This window comes from Ranitomeya imitator, chromosome 1 (genome assembly GCF_032444005.1).
Source record: "Ranitomeya imitator isolate aRanImi1 chromosome 1, aRanImi1.pri, whole genome shotgun sequence".
Lineage (NCBI taxonomy): Eukaryota > Metazoa > Chordata > Amphibia > Anura > Dendrobatidae > Ranitomeya > Ranitomeya imitator.
The window spans coordinates 216,300,494-216,316,612 of NC_091282.1; the positions used below are offsets into that span (position 1 = coordinate 216,300,494).

General features: G+C 39.2%; 1 protein-coding gene across 1 annotated transcript in view; it reads left to right on the forward strand.

Moving 5' to 3' along the window:
• Window positions 1-15,017, forward strand: part of MEGF10 (multiple EGF like domains 10) — a 184,247-nt gene extending 169,230 nt beyond the window's left edge. Inside the window, exons 18-24 of the mRNA XM_069753927.1 lie at window positions 1,539-1,667; window positions 1,781-1,909; window positions 2,349-2,585; window positions 3,138-3,265; window positions 4,293-4,416; window positions 5,324-5,530; window positions 9,198-15,017. Of these exons, the coding sequence (XP_069610028.1) occupies window positions 1,539-1,667; window positions 1,781-1,909; window positions 2,349-2,585; window positions 3,138-3,265; window positions 4,293-4,416; window positions 5,324-5,530; window positions 9,198-9,358 (1,115 nt within the window). The 3' untranslated portion in view covers window positions 9,359-15,017. The remainder of the gene's footprint in view (window positions 1-1,538; window positions 1,668-1,780; window positions 1,910-2,348; window positions 2,586-3,137; window positions 3,266-4,292; window positions 4,417-5,323; window positions 5,531-9,197) is intronic.
• The last annotated feature ends 1,102 nt before the right edge of the window (window positions 15,018-16,119 follow it).

Genomic DNA, 16,119 nt, shown 5'->3' on the forward strand with positions numbered 1-16,119 from the left:
GTGTGTGGCAACCTTGTGAAGACTTACAGAAAACGTTTGACCTCTGTCATTGCCAACAAAGGATATATTACAAAGTATTGAGATGAAATTTTGTTTCTGACCAAATACTTATTTTCCACCATAATATGCAAATAAAATGTTAAAAAAACAGACAATGTGATTTTCTGGATTTTTTTTTCTCAGTTTGTCTCCCATAGTTGAGGTCTACCTATGATGTAAATTACAGATGCCTCTCATCTTTTTAAGTGGTGGAACTTGCACTATTGCTGACTGACTAAATACTTTTTTGCCCCACTGTATGTAACACTATTGCCGTCCGTATCAGTATCAGTTCTGCCTGAGGATCCTGAACCTAGTAGTCTGAACAGAGCCTGAGTCCGTGTCCATGTCAGTAACCATTCTGCCTGAGGATCCAGAACTTAGCAGCCTGAATGGAGTCAGAGTCCATATCCATGTCTACGTACCTGACTCCTGGGGTCATCAGCTTCAGTAACGGGGACTGCGTAGGAATAGTACCTGGCGGCTACCCGCAGCCAAGCCTGACTCCGCGACACAGTGACTGCACAAACCATTTGCGGCCCCTGCGTGTGTAACAGCAAAGCTTAATTTTCTCCCTGTAGTTGTTGCTCCTGTAAGCCTGCCAGACAAGATTTATGTGCTACTTAGGGCTCATGCAGTCATCCATACAACTTGGTCCGAGCATGGATCGCAATGCACATACTGGCCATGGGTCTCCCAACCCAAAGATGACAGGCGCATGTGAAGCCGTTGTGCTTGGGTCAAAAGAACCGTGACGAGTCTATGCATTGACATCTGTTGTACAAATGTCTTCATGAGCCCTTATCTGCAGATCACCTCTATATCAGTAGGTAAATAACGTAGATATCGGTTCTGGTGATTACAAGTTCTCTTCAAAGAGAGGAATTTTTCTGTTATAATACATATCACAAAGTTTCTTATTATCGCTTGTACTGGTTATTTATGAAAATAAATATCTACCATATGAAGGAGCAGTACACATGGTCCACCAACACAACATACAACTCCAATGAAAAAAGAAAACTGAGAGCACTCACCCTCCTAAAAATCAGTCCTTTATTGCAACGGAAGAATTTTCAGCAGGGGAGAATGTGAATTGTGACAGACGATGGCCGTTTCGCACTGCTGCACTTCCACGGCAAAATGGCCGTCGTCTGTTACAATTCACATTCTCCCCTGCTGAAGATTCTTCCGTTGCAATAAAGGACTGATTTTTAGGACGGTGAGTGCTCTCTATTTTCTTTTTTCATTGGAATTTTCCTGCATACTTTTTTCAGATTGAGCACCCGATCCTTTTGGGGCATTTATGGCACGTGGCTGTGGTGAGTGTGAGGCGCAGTGAATCCTTGTTGCAGTGGTGCGGATTCTTTGCTCTTTTTTTTATTGTGGTACAACATACAACTCCACCTGACAGGACATGCTGTTCCTTTGCTATAGTGACTGCTGAGGCGCCCGCGATATGTAAATTATAAGTAATAACATTATTATCATTCCCATAGGATGCCCACTGGGTTACTTTGGAAAGGAGTGTTCCCGAGTGTGTCAATGTCAGAATGGTGCCGACTGTGACCACATAACTGGGCAGTGTACATGTCGCACAGGATTCATGGGAAAACACTGTGAACAGAGTAAGTTCAAATACTCATAGTACATTTGTTTGACAATTACTGTTGCGACAGATTTCCATTATCTAGGAGCACTAATCTACTTATACTCATGACCATTTTCTGTGTCCTGTTAGAATGCCCAGCTGGTTCATACGGATACGGATGCCGACAAGTTTGTGATTGTGTTAATAATTCCACATGCGACCACATTACTGGAACCTGTTACTGTAGCCCAGGCTGGAAAGGGACAAGGTGTGACCAAGGTGAGGGGTCTAGATGCGATAACCATCCTGCAGCTGTCTAGTAGTTAGTCCTATGGTTGGCCAGTAGCAGTGACTATTTGTGTTAGTTACTGAGTTATACTAAGTAATGAAGTTACCAAACAATTTAATAAGAAGTATCACACAAGGAAATGAAGGAATTTGATTATTTCATTTTTGATATAGAAAAGTAGTAATATTTTATTGGATTTAATGTGATTCTGACTTAATTATGTTATTAATGGTGGACTCACAATGAGCATAATATATGTAGAAAGTGTAATTATCTGTTCTGTACAATGAGGCGCCCACATTATTAAATAGTCATTTATTGTCTTCTGTAAGATGAATTAATTAATTGTCTCAGCTAATGACCTCTTACACAATTCACCCTTCATATCTATGTGTGCTAATTAATGTTCTCATTTATCTTCCTTTCTAGCTGTAATGATAATTGTAGGAAACCTGAACAGCCTGACCCGCACAAGTGCTGCCATCCCTGCTGACACTTACCAGATTGGTGCCATTGCTGGCATCATTATTCTTGTCCTGGTGGTCCTGTTCCTGCTAGCCCTTTTTATTATCTACAGACATAAACAGAAGGGCAAAGAGACAACGATGCCATCTGTATCCTACACCCCAACCGTCCGAGTCCTCAGCACAGATTATACCATTGCAGGTAATAGCTTTCTATAGAATAATACATTCACTGGGCTGGATTCAGCATTGTCTTTGTGCCTGTTTTTGTTTAATTTTTGTTGTCTTTTTTAATGGTTTTTCACTTATGGCTAATTCTTCTTTTAATTTGTGCCTTTTTAAAAGTTTATTTTTATTTCTGTTCTCCGGGGGGGGGGGTTATGCTCATCAATGTGGGTGTTTTTTTTTCAGATTTGTATTCGGATCATTCATCATTTGCAACTTTTTTTTAAAAAGTCACAAAATTTGCCGCAAATGTACTCAATTTCATCAGAGAGTAATTTAATGAAATCTAGTTATTTTGTTGAAAATTTGTGAGCCATTTAAAGAAATGTCTGACTTTTCACACTAAAAAAAATCAGAAATAGTATAGCATATTATAACACAAAATCTGAAAAGTCCCTATGCTACACTCTGCTGCCTCTTCAGATGAAAACCCCTGAGATTTCGAAGACGTAATGTATTCATTGGGGAAAGGCAGGTTTAGCTGTATCAACAATAGAAATACTAATTTTTAAATATTTCTTTCACACAGATACTCTCCCGCACAATAATGGAGCAAATCCCAATAGCCAATATTTCTCTAATCCAAGCTATCACACACTGAGTCAGTGCACAAGTGGACCTCATCTTAGTAATATGGACAGAATGGTGGTTTCTAAGGTAAGGCATCATATCTTCATGGTTATTTTACACAACTACAACTAGGGCTGAAAAGAGCTGCAGTACTTAGCCCCTTCATCCTTAGCATTGGTTAGGGTACCGAAGGGTAGACCTCCACTGATCATAAGTTCATGACAAATCCCAGCGACATAACCTCATTTTATGACAAGAGAATAACCCTTTACTATGTTCTACCACCAGTATTGTTTCCTTTGTCCCATACCCTATCTTCTCCATACAGTCATCTTGGTGGTATGGAAAGATTATAAAAACATTGCAAATGATGATGACATGTACATAACATGATATTGGTAAAGTATAAATTGAACCAACCACTGGAGGAGTTCCAGAAAGTCTGCCCTCTACTCATGTTCTGCTGGGGTGTTTTGAGGACAACTGATCACAATGATGATATTCCTGCTGGTTAGATTGACTTGCCATTCATGGGAATAGCTTTGGGGCTAAATCTACTACACTAGATTTCTCTTCAATGATTACATAGTTACCTCTTCCTTCCTAGCTTCTCTAGGACCCCAACTTCAGGATTCTATAAACCTAACAAGGCTTTCAAATTCTGGCTGATGGAGCTTGACGCCCTTGTTGCTTGTGCAAAAGCTGAATCTGGGTCTATGTACCACAAAAAAATAAATCTATTACTTAGCTCTGTATTTTCTTTTTTAATTTAGGTCTAAGTCTATAAATTCAACATCATGAATTCCTATTTATATATTAATAGGAGTAAAGAGGACTATTCTCAAAGGACTTTTCCATCAATAAATCAATAATACCATTTAATTATTTAACATTTCTCTTTGGTCTGTTAATTAAGTCATTACAAGTCCTTCAGAGTAAAGCAATAACGTTAAGTAGAGTTCCACAAAAATAAAACGTTATTGACTGATTGACTGTCATGACCTATTAATTATCTGTTAAGATGACAGCCGCTATCGACAGATGCAGTAATAGCGATGCAACTGATCTGTAATAAATTATTGCATTAGAATTTGCATTTTCATTTTTTATGCAGTCAAAAAGCAGTCAACTCTTTGGAAACCTCAAGAGTTTGGATCCTGGGAAGAGATCACACACTATTGATTACACAGGAACTCTGCCAGCAGACTGGAAGCAAGGAGGATTTCTGACTGAACATGGTAATACTAAGGATGCAACATGAGCTTTATGCACTGTGCACAAAGAATGGGCTGCAAATCAGCAGTATATGAAGTGGAAAAGTAGTTTTATATAGAGTTATTTATTTCATAGTATAATGTAAACTAGAATTGTGCAAATCTCCTGAAATTCGACTTGAGCAGATTCACTTATTTTGTAGGGTGATAAAGGGAACTTTGCCTTTAAGAAATTGAAAAAAAAAATCTCATGCAGTCTGCTCCTCATTCTCCCTTATACATGCCCAACTGCTGTCCGATCATTCGATTGTCTCGCTTCGGCCTTCTTTGCTTTCCGGTCGCTTCTAGATCTTCTTTCTTCTGGCTTTGACACGTTCATGTGGGGCAAGACGCAAGTCAATGACATTACTGATGCCCTCTACATGACTGCTTGGTGTCTAATTAGTATTGTCACCAGAAAAGAGAAAACCTGGAAACGTTCAGACGGAGAAGAATACCGATTAGGAGCCGATCGTGGAAGCAATCGGCGATGAGATAGGTATGGGCTTTTTTTTCCCCTAAAATACAAAGGGAATGTGTCATCTTTAACTTTGGGCCTGTTAGAGATCCTTTCATTTTCAACTTGCTTAACTGTTGACAATAACAGTAATTTTGACCAGGGGTGCCAAACTTTTACATGCCACTGTACGAAATTTCAACCTAATATTTTTACTTGTGTAAATGACCCTAAAACTCCTGCTCTGAGTAAAATGTAGTAAGTTGTTTTCAAAATGCTGCAGTTAGTTGACATCACATTTTAATCCTATAAAATACAAGTATTTGATATCTCCAGTGCAATTATTGTCTATTAGAAGGAAAAGATATGATTATACCATAACACGCTCTTTATCAAGTACACTTATCTGAACCTTTTGGTTTATGGTTTTCCCAGATCTCTTGAAGAGTTCTGCATATAGTATTAGCAGCTGTTCATTAAGCAGTACTGAAAACCCATATGCAACTATCAAGGATCCACCAGTTCTTCTACCAAAGCACACTGAGTGTGGTTATGTGGAGATGAAGTCACCGGCACGCCGAGACTCTGCCTATGCAGAGATAAGTAATACCAGCCTGGCCACCAAGAATGTGTATGAAGTCGGTAAGTGTTTCTTTAACTCATTCTGTACTTTTTTTCCTTTTCTCGTTAAGAAGGAAACTTGACGGCAAATTTTGTACATATGGAAATAATGGTATGGTTCTGTAGACAATCATCTCCAATAAAGGATATCCGATGTGCCAGTCTTAAGAATTCTAGTGTAGAAGTCAACTGCAAATCAGGCTGGAAGTGCTATGGAGGAAGAAGCAAACCAAGTGCATGGACTCGCCCCAGTGCTCTACCAGACTGATTTTCACATGACTGCTATGCTAGATTTCCAGTGACCGGCACGTAAAGTTGCTAGAAAAAAAAATTGGGGGACAAGCACCTTAACAACTATAAAACTGCTTCCATATATAAAAAGTGCTGACAAGTTCCTTTTGAAAAATTCCCAGTTCTGTGTGCAGCATGTAAATAGACCTTTAGTCTGTGTCTTTGATATGGGACATCTGTTTCCTGAATTTTCTTAATGGTAACATACTTAAGTTGAAATTAAAAGGGAGGAGCATAAACATGATGTTATTCATGGAATAATTAAAGGCATTTCTATAGACAAGAAAACATTTTCAAAAAAGCCCTCAATGGTGTACAACGATACAAAAAAGTTCTCAATCACTGACCCCCCTCCGCTCCTGTTCTCACGTCGCCCAGTTTTCCATTGATCATTATTTCCTGGTGCTTCGTTGATGTTTCGACACAGAAACGTGAGCACAGCAGCCAATCACTAGCTGGAGCAGGTCTTTGTAATGGCCATTGCATCAGGGAGTATAGGCTGGGGGTGGGCAGCATGCAAACCCGAGTGGCAGGGAATCGGTATGGTGAGTATATCTTTGTACATCATTTTGCTTCTCTGGAATACCCCTTAAATATCTGATTCCTAGCAATTTTCCTTTTACCCAAATTGCTTGCTATGTCGTACAACAGATGAGTCATTTATGGGATAAAAGGCAAGCAATTATTTTAGATAGTTACATTGTTGTTGCTTTTCATTGCAGCACATTATTTTCAAGGCCACCTAAAATGGTAAGGCACTCTTGAATGAAACATTTTAGTGTGCATGTATGATTATCTGAAATGTTTTTTCTTTCTGTTTATGTGGATTAAGCTTGTTGGGATCTTCAGTGAGGTACAGAGATTCTGCATTTTTCACTTATCTTGTGGATAGATGACAAATGATTATTTGTGAGGCAGACTCATTTATCTGTCCATGATGGGCTTTTGACCCTAAAGGTACCGTCACATTTAGCGACGCTGCAGCGATCTAGACAACGATGCCGATCGCTGCAGCGTCGCTGTTTCGTCGTTGTGTGGTCGCTGGAGAGCTGTCACACAGACAGCTCTCCAGCGACCAACTATGCGAAGTCCACTGGTAACCAGGGTAAACATCGGGTTACTAAGCGCAGGGCGACGCTTAGTAACCCGATGTTTACCCTGGTCACCAGTGTAAATGTAAAAAAAAAAAAACACTACATACTTACATTCCGGTATCTGACCCCCGTCGCTGTGCTTTCCTGCACTGACTGTAAGCGCCGGCCGTAAAGCACAGCGGTGACATCACCGCTGTGATCTGCTTTACGGCTGGCCAGCGCTGACAGTGCAGGGAAGCAGAACGCCGAGGGACGCGACAGACACCGGAATGTAAGTATGTACTGTTTTTTTTTTCACATTTACACTGTTAACCAGGGTAAACATTGGGTTACTAAGCGTGGCCCTGCGCTTAGTAACCCGATGTTTACCCTTGTTACCAGTGAAGATATCGCTGAATCGGCATCACACACGCCGATTCAGCAATGTCTGCGGGAGATCCAGCGACGAAATAAAGTTCTGGACTTTCTGCTCCGACTAACGATCTCACAGCAGGATCCAGATCGCTGCTGTGTGTCAAACACAACGATATCGCTAGCCAGGATGCTGCAACGTCACGGATCGCTAGCGATATCATTGTGAAGTTGGTCAGTGTTTAGGCTTAGGTTCTAGGCAACCTGTTACATGGATTAATTTACTGCCCGAATTACAAGCTCCAAGTGCTTCGGGGTGGCCTGTGGTGCCTTTCTCTGACTTAGAGCAGGAAAACAAGACTCTGCCTCCAGTCCTGCTCCAGAGCACAAGCATCTCATTAGCTGAAAACTTCTAACACTGATTACACAAGAACTACAAGACAGATTTCTTCACCCCAGGTATCGTTTTAATCAGTATAACAGCATTAACCTGACAATGCCTGTAGTTTCTTTAGAAAAATCCTGCTGATGGGTTCACTTTAAAGGAATTGTCCAATTTGCAAAAAAGATCATGAAGAAAAATCCTACTTCAAGGGCAGGTCGCAATTCAAGATCCTGATCCATTAGTCAGAATAAAGAAAGTTTGCAAGGAAAGTCTCTTGCTAGAGGACTTTACATACAAGAAAAAAAAGCACCACAAACAGTACGACATACATGATACAACATAGAAGAGCAGAAAGGCTTCCAAACAGCTATTCGACGCTCAGGGAAATCCTCAAAGCAAAGTATAGAGAAACCACAACACTACAGTGGTGTAATAACAATGTAGATTTATTCTCCCAAAAGTGTGTTGAAACATTTTGAACGTCTTAGAGTCTTTTTGATGCTAGAGACAGACTTATTGAGGGTTGAAAAACGCTACAATATGTCTTTGCTAGAATAAATGTTCATCTTTATCACACCATTGGTGTGCTGTGTTTTTTTTTTTACGTATTGCTGGTTTGCTTGGCATGTCTGTGCATTACATAGACAGCCTGTTGACATCAATCTAGACCACACAATGCTTTCAGTTGCTGCTACTTTTGATCCATGTGGATCTCGGTTGCACTCCACGCTGTGAAGAATTTGTCAGGAGACACTCCTATAATAAAGGGACTATTCAAAGTGGAGAACTCCTTTAAGTAATGCTATGACTTTCCTGGTGACAGCAGAGCACAATAATAAGTGCTGTCAATATTCCCATGCCATTACTGTTACCTGAGCTGGGAGTATCTATTAAACCTACTATTAAACAAACTAAAGGGCATGAAACAAATAATAATGATTGACCTCACACTGCACATACAATATGTTGAAATGAAAAGAAGCAACCACCCCGTAACATAAAAATTATGTATTTGAAAATGACTGTCTTTACAAAGATTTAGAGTTTATTTTTCTCTAGCAAATCATTTCACAAAATCTAAGGGGCAGATTCATCAAGACTGCCATTGCGCATACCATTCTTAATGACCGGCTCGATGGAGTGCGATGCGTAAAAAATTCATTAAGAGGCATATGCCACTTAATGAATTCGGCGCGTCTTCTCAGTGGCATTCACCTCTTTGTGCCTCACCAGAAATGGTGTAGCATTTCTGCTGTAAAAAATGCTGGCATCTTTAAAGAATTTGTCAAGCATGCATAGCCATACGCCCGCTCTTCCCCAGCTATGTCCATTTTGTTGGAAATGCTTAAAACTGGGGTGAAAACTTCATAACTTGAAAAAGTTTTGTGCAACTTCATCTTGTGCAAAAATGTGGTGACTGTTCAAAACATTTTAATCCAGTTTTCTGGTATTAAGCTTTGATGAATAAGGCCCTAAGTGTTTATAAGAAAGAAATTTGCAATTCCTATATTGGTTAATTTCACAAGATAATTAATGACAGTACTATATATTTACATCTTTTCCTTAGAGCCTACTGTGAGTCATGCCCAAGGAGGGTTCAACAGCAACGGTAAAGCCAGCCAGGATCTCTATGACCTTCCTAAGAACAGTCACATTCCATGCCACTACGACCTTCTTCCTGTCCGGGACAGCACTTCATCTACTAAAACTGAGGCAACTAGTGAATGAGAGTAGCAATCAATCACTCCCCAGCATACTAAGCTGACTCCTGCTGAACTGTATGCTTCAGTTCACTAGACTGTTATCAAGTGAGACTACTGTCATCGGCATTACATGACTGCACCAGCAAAGTTGGAAACCTGTTTTGCCAAGCAAAGGACAACCCTAAAGACGCGATGGATGAAGTAGCAATGCTGACTTGACAATATACAAGGGCTGTTAATTGAGCTCAACGATATGCTGTATAACAATAGAGAATATTTCAAGACTTTGAAATACATACCACTAACACTTTACCGGAGCTAGAAAGCTTTCATTCCATAGATCCATATTGATCCGTTCTAATTTCCTGATGGCGAAAATACATTTTTACATTGTTCTTTGATTTGCACTGACCTGGCTTTGTTTTACAAGTCATTGAGTGCATGTATAATAGTACTGTGTATTAGTATGGTAGCGATGTTGTAGAGGTACAACTCACATGAATGGAAATTTGAAGACCACATGTTAAAGGGATTGTCCACTACTAGGACAACCCCTTCTTAAACTAAATGTTCGGTCCCGATAGAATAATAGTCTCTACTCACCTCCTGTGCCGCCTCCATTCCAGCGGTGTCGACACTCGATGTCCTAGGGCTGTGATGCGGTGGAATGACACATGATGCCCGGGATCAGCTGTAGCACTAGCTTGTTCTTCATGCTCAGTTTGTCCAAAGGTGGAGACAGTGATGACACTGCAGGAACGACAGTGGCACAGGAGGTGAGTATAGGCTTCATTATTTTATCGGGCCAAACATTTAGTTTAGGAAGGGGTTGTCCTAGTAGTGGACAACCTCTTTAAACCACTGCATGATGTTTTAGCCAGGGTTTAGTCAATGAGTGGAAGTATTTTGTGTACATATGTATAAACCCTGCCATAAGGCGGTGTCTACAACATTTTATTATTGTATGGTAGTTTCAACGTGGGCTTTATTTATACCTATTTTGGTGAACTCTTCACAAATCAAACTTGATGCTTTAGTGTAACAAGCCTAAAATGGGTAATACGTTTCCGGGTATATTGAGGGTCGGCTATAATCAACATATGGGAATAAGATAGGCTAAAACGTGACTAGTGTAAAGCTTGCTGATTATATGCAATGATCAAGAATTCTACATCAAGACTACATGACCCGTCACACACTATAGTAATAAATAAGATGGGAAGATTACATGTTTAAGGGTCATTTTTATGGCTTATCTATAGGATAGGTTATGAGTGTATAATCAGTGTTGGTCTGACCCACAAGCTCTTCACCAATCTGCAGAGCTGCAGTACTGGGTACAGTCGTATTTTAAGGGCATCACTGTCTCAAGACAAAGACCCAGAAAAACCGCTTTGACACTGTAGATTAGCATACCGTTTATTTACCCAAGGTAAACCGAGTAATGTATAATTACATATAAATTACCTTCTAAGAAGTCGTTTTGTGAGCCAGGAGTCTGTTTATAAAAATAGTTTGCAATTTTAGGGATATCGCCAGAACCCACAAAATTGCAGATTCCATTCTGGGTAATTACTGGGTAAACAGCTGCACATTGTAAAAGGATGGCAGATAACTGCACAAAATATAATTTTAGAACACCAGTAAGAATCTATCTTTTTTTTTTTTTGGTGTGATTGACAAAATGATGACTTTATGAGCCGAATGGAATTTCTTCCAATTGTTTGCAAGGTACATTGGAAATAAGGTGATCGGTCCTAATGGAAACCTACACCTGTAGCAAATTGTGGTTGGCCATTAACCTTCAGGACTCATGAAACTATTGTAAATGCCAAATATCCAAATATCTCTGCACATATTTGGATCACTATTTTTTTGCATTATGCAAGTTGCATATCAGCAACTATTACTAGTTATGGTATTTCTTTATTTCTCCTGAATATAGTGAACCTGCAGAGTGTTGTACAAGACCAGTGTTATTAATTCCAGTTTTTTTTTTAAATATGTGTTGTATTATAGCAAATACTTTACAGTGCCATGTGTAGATTATTTTATGCTAAAAAAGTTGAGTTCCTGTGCATACTTAAGGTACCTTCTATTTTCTTTTCTTTTTTTTTTTATAATTAAATTAGATTTTATGCTTTATGCTTAAGCTGGACTTTTGCATAGCTCTTTAATGTTATTCTTCTAACCTTTTTTTCTAATTTTTCTATCGAAGAACCTTCTTTGTATTCTTTACTTCAGTTTTGCGTGCAAAGTACCGTACATTCTTACACAATTTAATGTTGGGTCAATTTTCCACCCAACTAAAAAACATATATAATAACACATCATATAATTATAACACCACAAGGTCTTGATTCCACAATATTTCTTTTTTATGTGACTGAGAAAACTTGAATTGAGTGAAACATTTATCATCTGAGTTTGAAGAACAAGGTCTCTAGTACCAATTATTGGAGGTAGCAATATTAGAATTCAATATTGACTCTCTAAAGAGCCATATAGTATGACTTGAAGGAAATTTGTCAGCAGGAATTCACACCCCAAACTATTTGTATGCACATCTAGTTCTTTCAAAGAAAAGTCCAGCAATACTTTTACGTGGCCAGTCTGTTCCTCCACTAATGAGATATCAGTGTTTCATTTGTTTTGCAAATAAGATTGAAAATCTATTTGTAGATCTGAAGCCTCTGTCACTCCAGCTCTATTCTCGGCCCTGCGCTGCCGCCTCCTCCTGTTTAACTGACAAGTCATTTGCCTCAAGTTACACAGCATAGAGGCTGTCAGTCAAACAGGAGGTGGCAGCCGTTCCGGGGTGGTAAATAGATCTGGAGTGATAGAGGCTTCAGATCTACAAATGGCTCTGCCTCATTTACATGCTAATTCAAACGCTGATTTCTAAATAATGGAGGAAAGTTCTGGCCAAGTAAAAAATGTTGCTGAACTTGTCTTTGAAAATTCAAAATGCACACAGAAATAGTTTGGGTGCTGAAATCCTGCTGACAGATTCCCTTTAAATCATAAAGCCTAAACACACTCTTCTACAAAAGGGGATATATTCTGCATGTTTTCCTTTTAGAGAAGATTCTGTTTTTTCTAGTGACTCTGTTCTTTTCCTTTTTGAAGAGGCTAGTTGCATACCTTTATCCCAGGGAGCCTTGCCTGGCCTATATGTCGCTCTACACAACTGTGACAAGCTTCTCAATGAGAAAATTTACCTCTTAGACCTGAGTTTGAAGGACACATAAAACTTGTTAAGGATAATCCAAAATTTGTAAACCACTTCCTGCAATCTTGTATTGTACCTAAAATGTAGGCGTACTGATGAATGACTGCATTTTATGTAATTGTGCTGTGCTATTGCCACTGCTGTAATTTTTTGTTATCTATGCTACGTCTAAAAGGCCCCAATGGTGTAGGCCAAGCCAATGATATTGAAAATACAGCCTATATTTTCCTTAGTAGTAAGTTTTCTAGCATTCGGTCACTGACTACAGAATTATGAATGATCATTGAACTCAAAATGATTCGTGTGTTTGGGTGAACATGGTTTAGGCCATGTTCACACATTCAGTATTTGGTCAGTATTTCACATCAGTATTTTTAAGCCCAAACCAGGAGTGGGTGATAAATCCAGAAGTGGAGACGTGATTCTATTATGGTTTTCCTCTGATTGTTTCTCTCCTGGTTTTGGCTTACAAATACTGAACGTTTGAACATGACCATAGGATGAGTCTATCCTACAAAACCTAAACATGCCCAAACTTTAAGAACAATTTTGAATTCTTCTCTTCTCTCTATAGTTCTCGTCACTATCTCAAGAGTTATAAGTGCGACCAAACAGGTCAGCGCATAAAAAGTACTTTATCTTTCCGGATTTGTAATAAGTTAAAAAACTATTTCTATTCTTTCCATGTTGCAATGGTTGTTCTAGTCTCTAAAGTCCATAGTCAGAGCAGATATTTTAAAGAGTTGTTTCTAACCTTCGCATTGATAAAGGGCTTAAAACAGTTGTGCTGAATTAGACTAACATGGTTCCTTTCTTTCAAACAATCCCACACCTGTGCATGGGTTATGTTGGCTATTGCAGCCCAGCTCCATCAAAGTGTACAGGACTGAGCTGCAATACCACACACAACCTGTGAACAGATTTGGCGCTATTTTAGGAAGAAAGTCGCCATGCTTGTTTCATCCTTGATGTTGGTATCTCTTTAAATTCTATCCAAAGATAATATATGTATTTGTATAGAGTTATCTATTAAGTCATTTTTTCCATTTACTTTCCTGATTTTCCACTAAAATAATTTGTTTTATTTTTGCTGTAAATTGAAGGTTGTATTTTTTTGGTATGAAATTCATTTGTTCATCTGTTTTAAGACTAAATGCATAATTTAGTAAAATAGGAGCTGAAAAACTAATTAGTTTAATTTAATAAACCATTAGAAAGTCCACATGTGATTTAATCCCGATGTACGGAACCTGTAGCTAGGTATCTCAAACTTTGTTTTTGGGGTTCTTTGATTGTAAGATAAAAAAAAAGTTCCAATGGATGTTATAAGTTATGGCGTGCCCCTACAAGGATGTCAGTATGACAAATCAGAACAATGCTATACTGACCCAACAAGTAACTAGGATATACTCAATGGCGCCCCTTGAACGTCCTTAAGTTGACTATGTTAATTGCCTCTTTAGACAGGAAGAGGAATTGAACTTTAGTACCTCCTATTGGAAGTAGCAATCCTAAAAATCAATATAGACCCTTGACTATTAGGCTTCCTACTTCCAATAAGTTGGAACTAGAGTTCAAGCCCTCTTCCTCTCTGAAGAGACAATATGTAGATTTCATAATTTCCACAGGATGCATGGCGTATAAGTCTCCTTAGTCTGACATAGCAGGCCTGGCTTGTCACTCTTCACAAGGAGAACATTACCCCTTAGATCCCTGGATCAATTAGCAAGTTTTAGGGTACCTAAAAGCCTCCCAGAACTGCATGAATATTCCTGTCTGTGATGCTTGGATGCGGCGTCACGAGACTCAGCAAGTGCGTCTAAATGCACATGCAAGGGACTAGAAAAGTTTTGTATCACTTAGTCACAGAATTACCCCTCATGACTGTTGTTACCTTTACAGCAGCATTTATTGGCCATGACCCCCCCCCCAAAAAAAAAAATGGCTTTGTGCACTGCACCCTCAAGTCTCTTAGAAGAAAGATTCTAAAAGTCCTCAAGTATTGTCTACAATAATGGAACATGGATATTATGGGTCTCAGACCTGTGGAATACCACTGAAGTAGGGATGTGGTCTGTTATATAGCAATAATAAAGAGGTACTGTACACTCGTGTCATAGTTCAAGCCTTAAACAGTATCCATCATTGTGTTACAGATCGAATAACCTTCAGCATAGGGATGCAATGAAGCCATACCTGTGATCTCCTTGTGTAGAAATGTGGAAACAATATGATTCTGTATGAGTGTGTTTTTTGTGTTAGCTCATTGTGTATATATACAACAGTTATTGTGTTACGAGATGGAGGACACAGTTTGTACTTCAGCCGGTTTGAGGAAGCGTGGTACCCTGTTATTTTAATGCTCTTGTCAAAAAGAAAAAAAGAAAAAAAAATAGTCTTTAAGATATTTTTGTATTTCTTCCACAATAAAATCTATATTGTTAAAACACAACGTGATGTATCATGCAGCAATTTATTTTATTCTCACAATTCCTATAATAAGCTGATTGACTATCATGCTACATGGTGTCCCCAGCGGTTAAATGGTGTGGAGATTTTCACACTCCATGCCCCATTGGTATGTTTTCTCAATTAAGCATATACCTTATTTATATTTTCCTCAAGGATTCTGCACCAATCTGTATGAATCAACTTATATGCTCTTAAAAAGAACTTCCGCTCTACAAAGGCTGCTGCAAAAAAAGGAAAAATGTTGGCCCATACCTGCAGTTTTCAAAGCTTGAGGTATCTCTTTTAAACACAATGCACAAGAAAGACACTGAATCTACATGAACGGGACATGTGGTTTGTGGACTATTCTGTAAATAAAATATTAAATAAATGTTTGTGCTTTTTTACATTTATCATATTTGTTGAATTCAATATTTTTCATAAACCCGCAGCATTCTCTGGTTTTTCTCAAGAATTGGTGATAAAGCCATTAAAACGTAATTGTAAGCCAAAAATATATCTATTAGAAAGTGCCCAAGATTCCTTGAAGCCCTTGCTCCGGATGTGCAGTTGTCATGTAGCATCCACATCTGACATTGGTGCGTCTTTCAAACGCGAGTACAATTGAAGCTCAGGTCATGTGATCATGCTGCTGACGTCACTTGCCAGCGCTGCAGAGGTAATGGTGGTAAGTGCTCCAGACCAGTGGAGCTGAAGACACAAAATTTAGTGTAACGATGGGGAGATTTAGTGTGTGTTTGTGGGTAGATTTAGTGTTGGCGGGAGGGGTGGGGGCGAATTAGTGTAACTGGGGTGGGAGAAATTTCAAGGCACGGTATAATGAAGAAAATATGGGGGTATTGGTGCGGACACAGAATGGGGAGGATGGGTGCACACACAGTATGGAGAGCGATGGAGGGGAATGCATGAGGACACAGTTCTGGAAGCAAGTGGGGATGGGTGCAGACACAATATGGTGAGTGGGGGATGGGTGCATCACAGTATGAGTAGTGAGGGGAAAAATGTATGAGGACACAATATGGGAAATGAGAGAAGAATGTATGAGGACACAGTATGGGGAGATAGGGTGATGGGATGGGTGC